At 53.4% G+C, this 19,007-nt stretch overlaps 2 protein-coding genes across 2 annotated transcripts in view; one reads left to right on the top strand and one right to left on the bottom strand.

The window, feature by feature from the left end:
- Window positions 1-6,783, bottom strand: part of LOC125320964 (zinc finger protein ZFP2-like) — a 28,638-nt gene extending 21,855 nt beyond the window's left edge. Inside the window, exons 1-4 of the mRNA XM_048293398.1 lie at window positions 6,520-6,783; window positions 5,726-5,877; window positions 2,917-3,459; window positions 91-94 (exon numbers count right to left, since the gene is read on the bottom strand). Coding sequence (XP_048149355.1) covers window positions 91-94; window positions 2,917-3,459; window positions 5,726-5,877; window positions 6,520-6,783 — 963 coding nt within the window. The remainder of the gene's footprint in view (window positions 1-90; window positions 95-2,916; window positions 3,460-5,725; window positions 5,878-6,519) is intronic.
- LOC125320969 (zinc finger protein 208-like) overlaps window positions 1-19,007 on the top strand; it is a 430,705-nt gene that overhangs the window by 139,422 nt on the left and 272,276 nt on the right. The window lies entirely within an intron of this gene.

The raw sequence follows: 19,007 nt of genomic DNA, 5'->3' as shown, positions 1-19,007 counted from the left end.
ACTGAATGAGGGGGAATTTAGATTTGATCTAAGGAGGGAATATTTGACAGTGAGAGTGGCACAGAACTGCAGCTGTGCAAGGCAGAGAACGATGCTCCATCCCAAAATTCTTCAAGGTCAGGAGGTTTGTGCCAACCCCTCCACTCCCCAAGGATGGAATTCCTGTTGTGGGGGTTCTCTGATGTGCTGCGTGACCTCACAAAGCTTCTGGCCAGAATGTCTGCTGGGGGCCAGCCAGGCTGCTGCAATGGCAGTGACCTCACAGCCATCACCATTCCAGCCCTGTCCCCTGGGCCTGGCTCTCCCCTTTCCTCTGTCCTGGTCTTGTCTCTGCAGGGATGAGTGGTTTTGTGATGAACACCTTGTCCCCAAGATATTCCTGAGACCAATCATTTGTCAGTCAGGCCCATGTCACAGCAGTGACCTCATTTTCAACTCGCTCAACTCCTCATGTCTGCTGGAGCCCACATTGAGCAGCCAAAGCCAGCCCCTGCTTTGGCCTTTCCCTCTGCCCTGCCCCAGGGCCTGACAGAGCCAGGCAGCCGCAGGTGACCTTGAGGTTGTGCAGGGCTCAGGCACAGGGGCTGTGCCAGACTCAGTGCTGAGCTCACACTCTGTGGGGTGGAGCAGAGCCCAGCCAGAAGTCACCCCCTGAAGCAGCAGCTCTGCCGTGCTGGCCACTGGGCCGGCTTGGCCAGGGAGGCTTCTGGCCATGCCCTGCAAGGAGCTGCTGCTGCCAAGGTGCCTTTGGTGTCTCAGGCTCTCCCTGGCACAGCTCCCACTCCGGCACTCTGCACTGAGGCCTTCAATGTCTTGGGCTGGCCTGGGGCTCCTCCTGCAGCAGGGTCTGCCCTGGTCATGGCACAGGAAAGGCAGTTCCTGCTGGAGCAGGAGGCTCTGCCTGGAATGGGCTCAAACAGCTCCAACAAGGCCCTGTTTGCAGAGCCCCCAGTGGGGAATGCAGAAGGGAGGTCCCGCTGCTTTTGGGGTGAAGAATGCAGAACCCAGCCTGACTCCTCCATTTCAAAGTTCAACATCCTCAGAGGGAGCTGCAGCTGTGGCAGAGCTGGTAAAATCCCTGGAGAAAGGAACAACCAACCAAGTGACGCCACTGAGAGCTTCTCCAGAGCTGTGGAGTTGGCACAGCCTGGGCACATCTGACTGACAGGGCAGCACGTCAGACTAGAAAAGCCCCGTTCCAAATTTTAATGGCAACGTCTTCTGACATTTCCCTTCTTGGAGGTGGTGGAGATCCCTCCCTGGAGTGGGGACACTCCTCAAGGTCACTGCTCAAGGCCGAGTCACAGACATTTGCCTACGGTCATTGATCTGGGTGAGTGACATCAATCTCTGCTTAAGGACTGGTTTTGCTTTAATACAAGTGCTTCAAAATTGCGTCCTAGAGCACTAGATTGTAATAGTTGTTACAGCTCCTATACTGTGCAGTAAATAATTCTGATTAAGATCTTTTTCTCTAATCATGAGGGTAATCAATTAGATCTGTATTTATATAAATAGATCTGATTTGCTATTACTCATCCCGTGGGACAATTTACATAAAGCTTCAATTCCACCTGTCTAATCCTTGCCAAAAAAACCATAAACCCTTGCCAAAATCTGAGGCTGGGATTGGATCCGGCCGTTCCCAGGCTCCCCTCACTGAAGGAGTTTAGAAAGCCTGGGGGTCCTGGAGGGATTTGGGGATCTATGGGGAGTGTTTGGGGGTCCCTTCTGCACCTCATAACCCAGTGGCAGCTTCTCTAATAAACTTTGCCTGAAACTCCCACTCTGCCCATGACAGGCACGCTGTGAGTGTCTGTGACATCCCGGCTCTAGGGCAGCCTGGGGACTCCTGGATGTCACCATGGAACCCCTGTGAGTGTCCGTCACCTCACGGTTCTTTAGGAGCACGGGGATTTCACCACTGGACTCCTGTCACTGACTGCGACATCCCGGCTCCTTGTCAGCATACAGACACGTCTGTTGTCACCATGGAGCCCCTGTGAGTATGTGTGAGCTCATGGCCCTTTGGAAGAAGACACCCTTTGCATTTCACATGAAGCCCCTGTGACCGGGTCTTTAGCAGCCCAGAGACCCCTGAGATGTTACTGTGGAGCCCCTGCGCTTGTCTGTGAGCTCTCAGCTTCTGAGCAGGCTGAAGACAACTGTGATGTCACCGTGGAGTCCCTGTGGCTGTGTGTGACTAATGCATCTTTAGGAGCCTAGAGACCCCTGGGATATCACCGTGGAGCCTCTGTCACTGCCAGTGACCTCGTGGCTCTTTAGCAGCCTGGAGACACTTGGAATGTCACCATGGAGCCCTTGTGAGTACCTGTGACAGATCAATGCCCCAGCAACATGAAGTCCCCTGGGATGTCACCATGCAATGGCTTTGACTGCCTCTGACCCCACGGCTTTTTATCATCCCAGGAAAAGCCTGGGATGTCACCACGGAACCCCTTTGACTGCTTGTGCCGTGGTTTAGGAATGATATTCCCCCATTTCATGCTCCTACTAAAACTGCGGTGCCTCTCACTCCCCTAATGCCTCCCATGGAAAGCACAAAAGACAAAGATCCTGGGCTGGGATAAGAACAATTTACTGGGAACAGCAATGAGATAAGGAACAAACAGGAAGGGCAACAATATTGATAACAGAAGGGATAAGACAAAGAAGTTACTTGCAGGGAAAACTGCAACACCACCAACCCTGCCCCTGTGTTCACTCAGGTGCCTGTGGAAAACCAGAATAAGGAGATCACCATCCAGGTGTCTTCCCAACGTGGATCACCAGGAATGTGGGTCACCAGCTCTCTTTGCAAAGTGGGTCCTCTGATGGAGGATGAAGTTGGGGCAGCGGACAAAACTTTTCCTGCAGTTGGGGCGGTCCCAGGGCTTCCCTTACCGGTGGCTCTGCCGGTGATTAGTCAAGTAAGAACTCTGAGTGAAGCTCTTCCCACACTCTGGACACTTGTAGGGCCTCTCCCCAGTGTGGATGCGCTGATGGGGGACGAGGCTAGAGTTGCGGCAGAAGCCCTTCCCACAGTCGGGGCAGCAGAAGGGCCTCTCGTCTGTGTGAACCCACTGATGCAGGAGGAGTTTGGAGCTGTCCCGACACCTCTTGCCACACTCGGGACACTCGTAGGGCTTCTCCCCGGTGTGGATCCTTTGGTGGTGAATCAGGGCCAAGCTCCTGCTGAACCTCTTCCCACATTCCTCACACTTGTAGGGCCGTTCCCCTGTGTGGGTCATCTGGTGGCGGATCAGGCTGGAGCTGACATTGAAGTCCTTCCCACATTCCAAGCACTTGTAGGGCCGTTCCCCGGTATGGATCCTCTCGTGGCGGATCAGGTGGGACCTCCAGCGGAAGCTCTTCCCACATTCACCACACTCATAGGGTTTCTCCCTATCATGAAGCTGCTCATGGACCACTAGGTCTGAGCTCTGGCTGGAGCTGCAGCTGCCATCCCGGCACAGGGTGGGTCTTTCCTCCTTGGAGCACCCTGGCCTGGGTTTGGAGCCCCTCTTTGTATGGCATCTTTGGGGCTTTTCCTTCCCGTTGCATTCTTGTGACATGGAGCCACTCAAAACGACCTCTTCCACAAGACTCTGTCGGGGGAATTTGCCCTTCCTGGTCTCCATCCTCAGCTCGTTGTCTGGGGGAGGAAGGACAAAGAGAGGATGGGATTTGCTTCCATGTCAGAGGGAAGAGAAAGGAGATCCCCCAGTTCATCTTTGGCAGGATAGCGTCGGCAGCAGGGTTGTCCTGCAGCCAGGGGTGATGCTGGGCTGAGAGATGGAGCAGAAGAGAGGGGGAAAGGGGCAGTGACTTCCGCCTCACCTGTCTGGCTGTCCTGGGGCATCTTCCTCTTCCTCACAGCTTTCTCCTCCATCTGGCCAAGGTTTGGGAATGGGAACTCCTGCAATGGGGAAAAACAAGGTGTGAGCGCATTGGGTTGGGCGTTCCTCCTGCCCAAGTCCATCTCTAGAAGTCACCGGGCCTCTGGTGTCCATAAAAACCTCCAAAACACCAAGATTCAGTTCAAAAGAAGCCTCCTGCGAGTTCCCCCTCTCTGGTCCCTCCACTTTGAGCTTCTGGGGGCTCCCTCGTGTCCCAGCTGCTGGGGGTCCTGAATGTATTGGGTTTCCCCCACCTGCTTGGTCCCCACCCACCCCAGGCTGCCTGGCGTCCCTGGAATTCCAAGGCTCCCCCCACTTTGGTCTCCAAACTTGGAGATCCTTTGTGTCCCTCTTCTCTGGCATCCCCTCACTTAGGAATGCTGGGGGGCTTTGGGAGTCCTGGGGTCCCTTCTCCCCTTATTCTCGGCTTCAGGGTGCCAGGGCTTCAAGGCATCCCCCCTTTCCCACTTGAGGGTCCTGGCAATCCTTGAGGTCCCCCCTCTCTGAGGTCCCCACTTCAGGGTGCAGGCAATCACAGGGTTCACCCTCTCCACATTCCCTCTCCTCCAGATTGCCGGCGTTCCCCCAGTCCCGATATTGTTCCTCTCTGCTCTCCTCCCTCTGCAGGTCCCAAGGTGCCCCTGCTCTGGCTCTTCTGGGGGGTCCCACAACCCCCTGGCTCTGGGCTGAAAGCAGCAGTGCCTGACCCAGGAAGGCCAACTCTCACTGTGGGGTCGGGACCTGGCATCCCCCCGCTCACCTTGGGGGCTCTGCTGGCAGCAGCTACCAGGACTGCCAGAAAAACCCTTCCTGGGGACACCCCAGCATCCCCCAGAGGATCCTTTTGCCTCAGCTTTGGAATCCTGCAAGCTCCAAACAGCCCCTCCCAAAAAACACTGTGCTGCTTTTAAGGGAAACTGGCAGGAGAAATGAACCCGCCTCAACCACCTCAAGAGAGATTTCCGGTCAGGCTCACAATTCATTAAAGAGATTACAATAAACACAGCAATCAAGAGAAAACGGGTTTTAAGCCACAAAGACTGAGTACAACCTGGCACCGTGCTGGTCAGAGTGATGGTGGAGATCCTACCACGTGGTGGTCACAGTCTTGTCAAAAGTGCTGGTCCTGTGGAAGTTCTGCTCCTCCTCTGGATCCCTTGAGCAGCAGTGGTTTCCTAGTTCCCCCAAGCCAGGTTTTATATGCTCAGGTTCAGGTGGAAATGCTCAGTACCTCCCCCAGGTCAGGGAGGTTCACAATGGAATGATGTCATTCTCTGAGTCACAGGATATTTTGGGAGTCCTTGATTGTCTAAGTCCTTGCAGCTGCCCATTCTGCTGGTGGATAATGACCAATTAGCAGAGAAGTCCCCTCAGGCTGGGTGTGACTGCTGGTTGTTGTGGGTTTGTTTTTCTTTTCAGGAATTTTGTCCCATCTGAAAGGAAGAGGCAGTGAGGGCAGGGGGTTGCCCAGGAGACAATCAGGGGCAATTAGGAAACAAAAGAAATGGCCACGCCTCCTCACATACCATGGTGATGGCTCAGCCAGAGAAACCAGAGTTTGGAAGTGGTGGCTGGGGAGTGAGCTCTCTGGCTGGGGGGTTGGTTCTCAGCAATGGCAGAGATCCCATGAGAGGTTGGGGGCAAACCGAGACTTTGCTGATGTGTGGGGTCTGGGCTCTGCCCCCTTTGCTCGACAATCGGAGGCACAGCGGTCACCTGTGGTGCTCGCAGTGGGTGCCTGTCCTTACCAAGATGGGGCTGCACTGTGCCTTGCTCTTGGCGTCTGCCCCCTTGTTTTACTGCTTCTCCTGGCTGCCAACACCAACTGCTGCTCAATCAGATCTGCTGCCTTCACCACTTCTGCCAGCTGCCGGTGAGTGACGCTGAGGTCCAGTGCTGCCTGATCGGACCTGCCTGCCTTTGCTGTTTGCTGCCCGCTGCCGGGGTTGGTGCTGAGACACATTGCTGTCCCGTGAGGCTGCAAAAGGAGAGCTGTCCCCTGTGCCCTCTTGCCCCAGCTGCCACTGCCAGCTGGAGAGGCTGCTGCGTGGAGTTATAGAGGAAGCTGCCGCTGCTGCATCGCGTGAGCAAGAATGCTGAGAAGCGTGGAAGAAAGCTGATTACACAGGATCTGAAAACAGGAAAGGCGTCCTGTTTGTCAGGCTGCAAGCCTTCAGAAAAGAATGACAAACTGTCAAGACAACAGATTTATTAGGGGACTGTGACTGGTTTTTGAGCGAGCAGCTAAAACAGTTTCTCACACTCAAAAGTATGAACGCTCTCTAACTTTACAATAAACCCAATTCACTTACACCTACCTTGTGTCTCTCGCATCCATACATCACAATACCCAACCCGTCATCCTTCATGCTCAAGTACAAGATGGCATCACAGGTACCTGCAGGTAAGTGCAGCCATCCCTTGAGGGTTGATCAAACTTTTAGGTCAAGGGCCTCGAGGAACCCTGCTTTCAGCTCTGAATGGTCAGCCAGGTAGGTCACTTGAGGGATGGTATATGTTTTTGGGCTATCCATTTTTTGATTCCTAGAGTTTGAAGAGGGACTTTACCAATTCACTGTAACCAGAATGTGAGTTTTGTAGATAGGATGCATTTTGCTACACCAATCCAAGGGTCAATCTGCAGGCCCAGATCTTTTTCAGAGTCACCGGGGCCGGTCATGTTCAGGACTGTGCCGGTGATGGTCCAAGCAGTGCAGTTGTTGATGCTAGAAGAGTCCTTTGTTTGCTTGATGGAAAAGCCGTGGCACTCTTCCCCTTGTGTTTTGAGACCGGGGAGATTGCAGAAGGTCTCTAATATCTTGATGTTCTGCTTCATGTTTTCCCAGGAATCGCTCAATAAGACCAGATCGTCTGCAAATGCCATCGCTGTGACGCTGTTCATTCCCCAGTGGTACCCTCTGCCACTCTCTTCCAGCTTGCAAAAGGCAACATTGGGTTGCCTTGTTTGACTCACACCTGGATCTGGATGTGGTCTCTCTGTGTTTTCTTTGTGGTGATATATGTACGGATGTTCTCATACATATTGCTCACCAAGCTGATGACATGAGGCTCCACTTCCCTTTGCTGCAGACCATGTAGAATGTGCTGGTGGCTGACGGTGTCAAAAGCCTTAGTGATGTCCACAAATACAATCCCCAGCGGTTTGTGATATTTTTTGGCAGATCGAATTACTGTTTGCAGGAGTTTCAAATTTTCAGAGCATCCTGCCATTCTTATAAAGCCTCTTTGCCTTGGGTTGAGGGAGCATGCTTTAGTCGACCTTGCTGTTAATATTCTGGAGAACAGTCTTAGAAGGATGGAGCCAATCATGGTGGGTCTCCAGTTATTAATGTCTCGGAAACGTTCCCGTTTGGTTGACTTTGGTGTTAATACAGTCCTGCATCCCCTCACCATGTCCGAGATTTTACCTGATGTTAATCAAAGGTTGAATATCTCCATGGTCTGGGAAAACTCAGGGTCTGTCTTCTTGAGGTCCTTTAGGGTAATCCCGTCTGGACCAGGAGCTCAGCTTTTGCTCATCTCCTGCACAGTCTTCTCAATTTCTTTGGTAGTAATTATGTCCCTGAAAGCACTATTTTCAGCTTTCCCATTGAATTTGGAAGTTCCCAAGGCTCTTAAACTTTCCAGGTGTTTCCCATCTGTCTTTAAATGCCACACAAATTTCACTGGGTAGAATTTTGCAGGACAGGCATTCAATGTCATGCAGAGTAATCTTGGCTGATTTCCCCCAATCTAGATGGAATAGGTGCTGGAAGTGCACCTCTCCTGATTGCTCTCTTAGTCAGCCACTTCTGGCAAGGTCTTCAGGAGTTTTCTTCCTGGGTCCCTGCTTTGTTCTTATCTTGGGCTGCTGTTCTTATCTCGGGCTGATGTTCTTATCTGGCTTATCATATTGAGGCATCTGAAGCAGCCCTGGGCTGACTCATTGGCCAGTGATGTCATCTGCTGGCCATTAAGTACCTGCTTGAATGCCCATGGGAAGGAGTTGAGTTTCCCAGCTGAAAGACTTTGACTGAAAGTTCTCTGATAATGGGCCCGCAGCTGCCCCTCCCTCTGCTGGTTGATGTTCCCAGCTGTTCCTCCTCATTATCTGGCCAATGACTCATCCCAGCTGCTGTTCCCATGCCCACAGCTGGTTCTCTGGGCAGCAATCTCCTCTTATCACTCATCTGCTTCCCTGTCTTGGACAGAATGTGTTTGGCAATGAGTTTACTGATGGTTTTGTTTCCCCAAAACTGAGCCTTCAACCTTATCAGCAGATGCTCTTCCTCCTTAGACCAACACCTTTTGTGGGCGAAACATAGATTTAAAAGAAACATAAAGAGTTTAGTTATAGGCTAGCTGTGTTGCAATTAGTTAGAAGAGGAAGGAATTTGGGCCCAGCTAGAGTTAATTAAAATGGTTAAGAGAGCTGGACCTGAAACAGTTTTCAAGATGTTAGGAATTGCTTATGGAATAATTGCTGATCTGTCATTTGTATGTTTGCTTAGCTGTGCTTAGAATGAGGAACAGAAACATTGATAAGTTGGTCTGGGCAACAGGAACAATTACCAATTTCCTCCCTCTGTGGGAACCTATTCAAAAGTCACGCAAGAGGAAACTTAGAGATGTGGGTGGGGATGTTGCTGGCAGGTTGTTCTCCAGCTCAGGAGGCAATGTTTCCAATGTTCCTTCCCTCTCCTTGCTGCTCTTTCCCCCGTTGGTTAGTACAAAAAAGTCTCGGGAGACAGCTGTCTTCTTCCACACTTGGTTGAGGTTTAAGATGTTCTTACACCTCCCATAGCCTGGGAAAACCCTCCCAAACCGTAGGAAAACGAACACACTCCTTAGTGTCAAACACACCCGATGTGTAAAACTCCAGTGTCAGCAGTTCAAATGCATTTTCTGCCAAGTTAGGGAGGCCAGATGGTAAATTTAGAGAGCACAAGTAGGCCCTGTTTTTACACAAGGAATCTAGATTAAAAGTTTTAGATGCCAGGTCCACCCAATCAAAATGGGAAGTTTGGGTGCCGGTCAATGCCTGGTACAGGCGTATCGATGGACACATTTTAGAGATCCGGATAGTTAAAGTGTCCAAAATTTTAGGAGAGGAGGAATAAGATCGGCAGTAGACCGATCAATAAATTACCGGATCTTGCCAGGCACAAATCCCTGGGCCGGAATTCGGGTAAAAAGCTGCACGGTCCTTACATAAAATTTGTTCAACTGTTTAGCAGGAGATTGTTGACTGGAGATTCCAATGGTACCATGCCGGGGCAGAAGTCGGCTTCATTACACTTCAAAGGGCATACAGTGGTACCATGAGGAGGAGCGACCTTTGCAGCAGTGCCCACTTCGTAACAGGTATCTCCTCAGAAGATGGTAGTTACGCTGGCCGCTTACTCGCGCTTCATTGAATTTCTTCACTTTGACATTCAGAGCACTGGGCAGAAATCACATGGCGTCAACACCCGCCTCGGGCCTTCGCGATGCTTTGTTTTAATTAAACAGTCGGATTCCCCTGGTCCACACCAGTTCTAAGCTGGCTGCTTTCTGATGTAGGAAGCAAATAGAGTCAATTTTTGGCCTGTGGTTTTGTTGTAATCCAGGGACAGTTTCCAAAATGATGCAATTTGTGGTGAAAAACCAGGAACGTGCCTCAGCATCGGGATGTTGCACACTGAGTACAGAGCTGTTTGTGGTGGTTATGATCAAGAAAACAATTGGAATTCTTGTCCCTACTTCACTCTTTCTCCCTCTCTCTCTGGGAATGAGTCTCCAACACTCCCTGCAGCTCTGCTTTCCATGATCTGCTCCTCTGGAGTTGGGCTTGGCCAGCTGAGCAGCGGGAAGCAGGAGGATAATGGACCATTCCAACTGCAGACTTCCTTTTTGTAGCCTCTGGATTTCCAGCATTTAGAAACGGTCATGTTTTAAACATTCTGACCAAATCCCACAGGTCTCACTTCTGCCCTGGCAGAAAACCCTCCTGTGGCCCTATTTGGGAACGGACCCTTGGAAACACCTCACTGCAGATGAGTTTTGGTTGGTTTTGCTAAGGGATGACAAGAAGATCAGCACAAGGAGGAAGGCTGAGGGAGAGGGAAGGACCAATTCCTTCCTTTTGTCTTCCCATTGTGTCCTGGGTTGCAGTGTATTCTATTACCATCCTCAGGAGCTGTTGAAACCAGGTGGGGCACTGTTTCCTTGCCTCCTCCCCCCAGACTATCTTTCTGTTAATTGCCCATCATTGTCCTGCCGCCTGACTCAGAGATAACTCACTCCGGACTATCTTCTGTTAATGAGCCTAATCAACACTTTGCCTCATGACTCATTACCCCATTGTGAGATGCTCCACCCAGAGGGAGGAACCAAGCATCCCATCCTGGATATAATCTGGGACTCTGACCACCAGAGACAACCCTTCCCACTGGATTTCCAGAGGACAGGAGCTACACAGCCGCCACTGGACTTTCTGAGGAAGAGCAGACTCTTTTACTACAGGATCACTGCTTCAGGGGACTGCAGCCACCATTCTACCAGACTGCTACCACCACCGTGCCTAACAGGGTGTCAGGTTGTACCTTGACTCTGTCAGTTTGACAGTGTTTTCTTTTACTTTTTTCTCCCTTTTCTTTAATTTCCATTAAATTGTTATTCTGACTTGGTGCCTCCCACTGGTTTGTTTTCAAACTAGTACACATTGCAAAGTCTCCTGCAGAGGTTGTGCTGCAGCCAGAGACTTGCCGGGCCAAGGGCTGAGGGAAACGATTCAGCTGAGGCACTTGAGGCATCTTGTCCCCGGTTTGTAGCCCTGGATCTGGGAGGGGACTCAGCTGCCCCCCTTGCACCCCACAACCCCCCTGAAATGGGGGATTCCTCCCGCCTCTGCCAGGTGCTTCTTATCCATCCCTAGCCTGGGTGCTCCTGGTCTGAGCTCCCATGGTCATTCCTGGTGGTGGGGAGCAGGAGGGAGGAGTTCAGAGCAAACCTGGGAGGTGCCAGCAGGCTCAGAGATGTGTGGAGGTGACAGTGAGACAGTGACGGGATGTGCAGATGGTCACGGGGACAGGACAACACCTCGGGGATCAACTTCTTGGAGATTTGGGGGAATTTCCTTAGGAAAGCACACACGGACACAGACACACGGACACAGAGCGTAGCTTTGCCAAAAGGGTGTATTGATTAGTCAGGGGCAAATGGCCCTGGGCTCAAAGGGTTCAGGGGATTCCTCCAGGGATGATCATCTCCTCATTCCACTGGTAGGGAAAAGGACACCATAGTCCCCACAACTTGCAATTCTAAAAGACATTCGCAGAAGGTGACCTCTGGTGCCCACTGGGACATGAGAGGGGCCTTGGCCCCAGCCCTCTCCCTGCAGGCACTGCTCACCTAGGCATCCAGAGAGGCAGCCAGGCGCTTCACCCGCAGAAGAGCCTCCAGCTTTTCATCCAGAGCAGGCTGGGGACAAAGGCAGCGTTAGAGACACACTGGGGGCACTGGGCTGCACTGGGAGGAAAAGGGAAAGCAAAGGGGTCCTTGGGGAAGGGGCCTGCGGGCAGCAATGGGGTGCAGGAGCTGCTGTGCTCCTGCCCAGAGGCAGTGGGGTCCTGGCCAAGAGGCACAGCTGGGGCAGGGGCTGTGGCCTGGACCATGCGGGGGGTGCTGGGGGGCCTGGGATGGGAATGCAACAGGGGCCCTGGGCAAGGGGTTCCCTGGGAAGGATCCGTGGGGCAGGGGAGGTGTCTGGGGTGTCAGCAGGGCTGCACTGGGCTGTGCTGGGGCAGCATGGGATGGCCTGGGGTGTGGTGGCCGTGCGAGGGGAGGGTCTGACACCGGCAGAACTCCTGGTACCCACCTGAGGCGTCTTCAGGATGTCGACATTGTCTACATCCACCTGCAGAGAGACCAGGAGATCTCGCTGGTCACTGGGATGTCCCCAGTGCCAGCAAGGGATGGGGGGAACCAAAGTGCCCCCCAATTACCAGAGGGGATGCCCTCCAGTCCCAGCCCCCCACTCACCTCCTGGAGATCATCTTGGGTTCCTTCCAGGAGTGCCTGGGAAAGGACAACAAAGGCTTGGTCTGGATTGGACCTTGTGGGGCTGAGGGGGGAACACGGGTGCAGGGAGCAGGGCGGAGGCAAAGGGATGGGAATTCAGGGCCTCCAAGGAGATCTGTTTGGAGCTGGGGGAGACCCAAAGACACTGACCTGGGGTAAACTGAGGAGCCAAGGGACGTGGCTGGGGCCGTAGAAGGGGCACGGTGTAAGGTACAGGGCAGGAGAAAGGAATTGTGGTGTAGGGACATAAGAGTGCAAGGGAGGGGCTTGGTGGGGAAAGAAGAACGGGGATGGGCGAGGACAAAAGCGACAGGACTGAGAGAGGGTTTGGGAGCTGGGGGTGAGTCCAGGAATGGTATCAGGAGACAGCGCTGCAGTGGCCAGGAAGAAAGGCAAAGGACTGGGGGGGGCATGGAAGGAAAGGGCTTGGGAATGGTCAGTGGGAGGGCGTTTGGGGAGGCTGGCTAGGACATAGAGGAGAGAGCCGGGAGGAAATTCCTGAAGGGACACCAAAAGGGTGGGATGAGAGGCCAGAAAGGGCAGGGTGTGGGGACATATTTGGCTGGTGCCTCACCTTGGCCTGTGCTGGGAGGCACAGCAGGATGGAGAAGAGCAGGGCCACGTTGAGCACAGCCACCTTCATCTTCCTCTCGCACTGGGCAGCGCTGGCTGAGGCTGCACCGGGCCAGGAGCACCTTTATCCCTGCCGGGACTCCTCGCTGCACCCTCCCCGACAGCCCCCAGGCCAAAGCCCGGCTTGGCACAGCCCCCAGCCCTGGCCACAAGCCCGGCCCTGGCACAGAGTCCATCCCACCTGCGGCACGCATCCAGCCCCCTTGCCTGGCATCCCTCCAGCTTCCTGCACGGGGCAGCTGCCCCTGGAATGGCCCAGGCACCTGCGGGGGCCAAGGCCCTGGGGGGGGTAGGGAGCCAAAGGCAGCTGGGGACCCTGTGGGGACAACCCCCACTCCACCACAATCCATCCTCCTGCAGCCCCCACAGCCAGATCCCCCATCTCCCGCTGCCCCTTCCCTCCCAGAGCTTTCCCTGTGGGACACGCCAGAGCTGAGCCCAGTCCCAGACCCAATATGTGGGAGAAGAACAGTGTCATGGGCAATGTGATCAACCCCATAACTGGGATCTCCAGTCACTGGAGACACTGGGGAGCACTGGGGAGCACTGGGGAGCACTGGGGGTGGTGATCAGCTGCATACAATGCTGAGGCTTGGGGAATTACTCAGGTGTGGCACTTCCTAAATTCACACCACCTCGTTTTCTTGCATTGCAGGCCTCAAACCAGTCCCATCTCCAGCTCCAGAGCAGAGTCCAGAGGGGAAGATGCCCTACCCAGACCCTCACACTGTCACACCTGGGCACACCAGAGCACCTGGGGCCCGCTCTGCACAGCTGCCCCACACATGTGTGCTTCCAGGACCCCATCTGTGGGATATGCTCACCTGTACTACCCATCCCCAACAAGGCTCAGACGCCAGCACTGTCCCTGCCTGGGACATGCCCACAGCTCCCCAAGGCCCTTGTCCCCACAGAGGGTCTCTGCAATGTCCTGGCCCTGGGCCCAGGCCAGCGCTGGACCTGAGCAGGAAGTGCCCATCCAAGGGGAAGTGGAGAAAGAGGAGCTTGTCCCCAGGCAGCCACTTGGAGCTAATTGGGCAAAGAGAGGTGTCCTGGGAGGAGGAGGGATGATGGTCCCCTGCCAGCATCTCTGATAAGCCCTGTTTGCCCAGGGCCCGAGGCTCCAGGAAGACATTCGGACTCCTTGGGCTTCCAAGAAGTTAAAATCCACTGAGAAGTGGTTCCTGAGAGCTGTTCATGGCTTTGGTTCCTGTTGGACGTTCCAGGGCATTAGTGAAGGGTTCTGCTTCTGTCTTTCCCAGGGACACTGTGGATCCATCCGAGATGTGTTGTGGGCCAGCTGGGAAAGCATTTCAGGCGCCTGCCTTGACTCTTTGCTCTGGAACTTCCCAAGGAGCCGCAGGGCCCACGGGGGAAGATTTTCCTTGGGAGTGTTGCTGCTTTGTGCCCCATGGAGGAGAGAGCAGAGTGTCCCCATGGGGGATTCTTGACCTCATGGACAAGTGCTGTGACGTCTTTGGTGTGCTGAAGTTGGTTTGGACAAGAATTGAGGAAGTGTCCTCAGGGTCCTAATTAGGGAACATTGGCCCAGGAGAGCTCCAGGCTGCCTTGGAGATCAGTGCCAATCAGGGGGATGGCATTGGACGGCTGCTGACCACGTGCCAACGGCCGTGGGAGAATGAGCTGGACACACACAGAGGCTCCCAGTGCCGGCAGATTGGCCCCCAGCTGCAGGGACACCATGGGAATGTCCCTGCCTCCCTCGGGGCTGTGTCTCAGCCCTGCAGAAACTGTCCCTGCTCTTGTGCCAGCATTTCAGGAAGGATGAGTTTCCCCTCTCCTAGCGACTGCGTCTTCTGTAAAAACAATTGACAAGAGGGTCCTCAGCACAGGAAAGACTCGGAGCTCGTGGAGCACTTCCAGAGGAGGCCACCAAGATGCTCGGGGGACTGGAGCAGCTCTGTGACAGAGACAGGCTGGGACAGTTGGACCTGTTCAGCCTGGAGCAGAAAAGGCCGTGGGGACACCCCAGTGTGACCTTTCAGACTTCAAAGCACCTCCTCGGAAACATGTGGAGGAATGTTTCCATAGGGCCTTTGTCAAGGGGACAAGGGGAGATCGTTTTCAACTGAAAGAGAGTGGGTTCAGAGCAGAGATAAGGGAAAATTCTAATGCTGAGAGTGGTGAAACACTGGCACAGATTTGCCAGCGAGCTGCTGGATGCCCCGTCCCTGGAAACATTCCAGACCACATTGGACGGGGCTCTGAGCATTCTGATGGAGTGAAAGATGTCTCTGCTGCCACCCAGAAGGAGGCCCTGCCCTGTGGTGTCGGCTACCGGAGTGGTCGCTGTGTCTCTTGTAGGATGCAATTCCCCCAGGGAGCAGAGGGAACACACAGCACCACTGGGAGCAGGAGCATCCTGCCATGGAGACAGGAATATTCTGGATGCAGAGGCTCAGGCTGCCCTGTTTGGCTTCTGTGTAGATGGAGACAAGTGTCAGAAGAGACTGAGAACCAGGAGCCCCCACCGTGTCTCTGAGACCTCTTGATTCCCTGAGGCCCCACAGTGTCACAGGTTCTCCTTTGGGCCACGAGGTCCCCCGGTGTCACAGGATCCCTCTGGTGCCATGAGCCCTTGTGGTGTCACAATGGTCCTTGGTTCCACGAGGCCCCACATTGTTACAGAGTCCCCTTTCTGCTGCGAGGTCCCACATTATGTCAGGGTCGCCTTGGCTCCATGAGCCCCCACATTGTCACAGGCTCCCCCCTTTCTGCCATCAGGTCTCACATTGTCCCAGGGTCTCTTTGGTTCCATGAGGCCCCGCAGTGTCACAGGTTCCCCCTTTCTGCCATCAGGTCTCACATTGTCCCAGGGTCCCTTTGGTTCCTTGAGGCCCTGCAGTGTCACAATGGATCTTTGGTTCCATGAGGCCCCACAGTGTCACAAGGATCCCTGGGAACCACGAGGCCCTCAGGGATCACAATGGATCCTTGGTTCCATGAGGCCCCACAGTGCCCCAGGGCCTGTGGATTCCACAAGATCCTGGAGTGGCACAGGGTTCCTTTGCTTCCATGTGTCCCCGCGGTGTCACAATGTCCCCATGGTTCCAGGAGGCCCCGCAGTGTCACAGACGAGCAGCACTGGAGTGGGAGCAGCACCAGGGGAGGGTTTGCAGCTGCGCTGGAACAGCAGCAGCAGCAGCAGCCACGGAGCAACAGTGGAACAGCGGTGGAATGCAAGTCCCGTGAGGAGCGGCTGAGGGAGCTGGGGTTGTTTATCCTGGAGAAGAGGAGGCTCAGGGGGGACCTTCTCACTCTCTACAACTCCCTGACAGCAGGGGGCAGCCAGGTGGGGCTCGGTCTCTTCTCCCAGGGAACACAGACAGGACAAGAGGACACAGCCTTGAGCTGCAGCAGAGGAGGTTTAGGCTGGAGATTAGAAAGAGTTTCTTCACAGCAAGGGTGATTGGGCATTGGAATGGGCTGCCCAGGGAGGTGGTGGAGTCACCGTCCCTGGAGGTATTTAAGGAAAGACTGGATGTGGCACTCGCTGCCATGGTCTGGTGACAAGGTGGTGTTGGGTCATAGGTTGGACTGGATGATCTCACAGGTCTTTTCCAACCTGGGTAATTCTGGGATTCTGTGGTTCAGTGCAGCAGCGGTGGAACCTTGGTGGAAAAAGAGTGGGAAATGGCCCCGCAGCTGTGGAGCAGCACCTGAGATGCCCAAGCTGCGGGACACAGAGCGGGTCTGAGCGCTGTGTCCTGTGGGAGCCGGCCCCACACACCAGAACCATGCCCGTCAGGCTGACCCAGAGCAGGGGGCAGCGGCAGGAATTGCTGCTGGGCTGCGGAAGGCGCGGATCCAGCGCATTTGATGGTGACTCGGGGGTTGGATCCTGGTTGTTGGCGGCCACCTTTGGTGGTAGTGGGACACTTTCAGTTGATCTGAAGTCGTGAACTCAGGAGAAAGTCAGCACAAAAGGAATCAAGTGGCCTTTTCTGCTGCAGGGAAACGCATCTTGGTAGAGGTTTAATGATTTCTGATGTAGGAAGCAAACGGAGTGAATTTTTGGCCTGTGGTTTTGTTGTAATCCAGGGACAGTTTCCAAAATGATGCAATTTGTGGTGAAAAACCAGGAGTGTGCCTCAGCATCGGGATGTTGCACACTGAGTACAGAGCTGTTTGTGGTGGTTGTGATCAAGAAAACAATTGGAATTCTTGTCCCTATTTCACTCTTTCTCCCTCTCTCTCTGGGAATGAGTCTCCAACACTCCCTGCAGCTCTGCTTTCCATGATCTGCTCCTCTGGAGTTGGGCTTGGCCAGCTGAGCAGCGGGAAGCAGGAGGATAATGGACCATTCCAACTGCAGACTTCCTTTTTGTAGCCTCTGGATTTCCAGCATTTAGAAATGGTCATGTGTCCTGGGTTGCAGTGTATTCTATTACCATCCCCATCAGCTGTTGAAATCAGGTGGGGCAGTGTTTCCTTGCCTCCTCCCCCCAGGCTATCTTTCTGTTGTTAATTGCCCATCATTGTCCTGCCGCCTGACTCAGAGATAACTCCCTCCGGACTATCTTCTGTTAATGAGCCTAATCAACACTTTGCCTCATGACTCATTACCCCATTGTGAGATGCTCCACCCAGAGGGAGGAACCAAGCATCCCATCCTGGATATAAGCTGAGGCTGAACACCAGAGACACCGGCTTCCCACTGGATTTCCAGAGGACAGGAGCTACACAGCCACCACTGGACTTTCTGAGGAAGAGCAGACTGTTTTACTACAGGATCACTGCTTCAGAGGACTGCAGCCACCATTCTACCAGACTGCTACCACCACCGTGCCTAACAGGGTGTCAGGTTGTACCTTGACTCTGTCAGTTTGACAGTGTTTTCTTTTACCTTTTTTCCCCTTTTCTTTAATTTCCATTAAATTGTTATTCTGACTTGGTGTCTCCCACTGGTTTGTTTTCAAACTAGTACATAATTTGGCGCCCAATGTGGGGCTTGCTCTGAGAAAAGCTCAGAATTACAATTTTGTATAAACAGAAATCTATTCACCATGGTGCTCAGCTGGTCTGCATGGGTACTGTATCTTGCTCTCTATATTTTTCCTCACGTGGGGAACTACCTGCCTGTTGTATTACTCCTGTTAAAACCAGGGAATGGTATGAGAATTGCTTTATTGGTTTATTATGTCTATAGCATAATAACCTGTGAGGCGATGAATACCATTCGGAATATATACTCAATTTTGTTTGGCTGTCCTAGTCTGGGCTCCTATGTCTGGGACCTCTTCAACAATCACAGCCAGCCCCTGGTGGGAGGAGTAGAGAGTGGTTTCTTCCAGCCTTTCAGGCCAGGCACAGCAGTTTTTGAAAAAATTGAGTTCCCTCTGGATGTTAAGGATGGTATAATCTTCTTGTCAGTTCTCTTCTCTTTTTTCTCTATGGCCTGCATTGTGTACACCATGCTTAGAAACAAAACACTACTTAGTGTGGTGCAACGTCTGCTTGAGGAGGAGGTAAAAAGGAGCAAAGCAGCAAATACCATGTCTACACAGACTGTCACACAGAAAGGAGCCAAAAGCAAAGCAACCGCATCCATTTCTACGCAGACCGTCACAGAGGAGAAAGGAGCCAAAAGCAAAGCAACCGCATCCATTTCTACGCAGACCGTCACAGAGGAGAAAGGAACCAAGAGCAAAGCAACCGCATCCATTTCTACGCAGACCGTCACAGAGGAGAAAGGAACCAAGAGCAAAGCAACCGCATCCATCTCTACGCAGACTGACACAGAGGAGAAAGGAACCAAACAAAAAGCAACAGTGTCCATCTCTACACAGACTGTCACAGAGGAGAAAGGAACCAAATGTAAAACAACAGCGTCCATGTCTACGCAGACTGACTCAGAGGAGAAAGGAACCAAAAGCACTTTCAGCGTCCCCATGCAAACCATCACTGAACCAGAACAGCCTAAACCGATTGCAGTTGCCCCCGTGCAGAAGAAGAAATCAAAAAGCAAATCAGTCCGCATAGTGACTGACGAGGATGCAGCAGGACCTTCGCACCCAGCAGAAGAGGCAGAGCCAGAGATCATCACTCGGTCGCTATCCCTGGGTGAGCTGCGAGACCTGCGGAGGGAATTCACCCGCCAGACGAACGAGTCTATCCTGACCTGGCTGCTCCGCATCTGGGACACTGCAACCAATGACACCATTCTGGACGGAAGTGAGGCCAGGCAACTGGGATCTCTGTCCCGGGATGTGGTCATTGACCAGGGGATCGGGAGAACCCAAGAAACCCTCAGCCTCTGGCGGCGACTGCTTACAAGTGTAAGGGACAGGTACCTTTGTAAAGAAGACCTCCAGGTGCACCAAGGAAAATGGAGCACAATGGAACAAGGTATCCGGTGCCTGAGGGAATTGGCTGTGCTGGAGATCATTTTCT

Source organism: Corvus hawaiiensis, unplaced genomic scaffold (assembly GCF_020740725.1).
Source record: "Corvus hawaiiensis isolate bCorHaw1 unplaced genomic scaffold, bCorHaw1.pri.cur scaffold_32_ctg1, whole genome shotgun sequence".
Lineage (NCBI taxonomy): Eukaryota > Metazoa > Chordata > Aves > Passeriformes > Corvidae > Corvus > Corvus hawaiiensis.
Note: the sequence above shows the minus strand (reverse complement) of the source record. Positions and strands in the feature narration are given on the sequence as shown.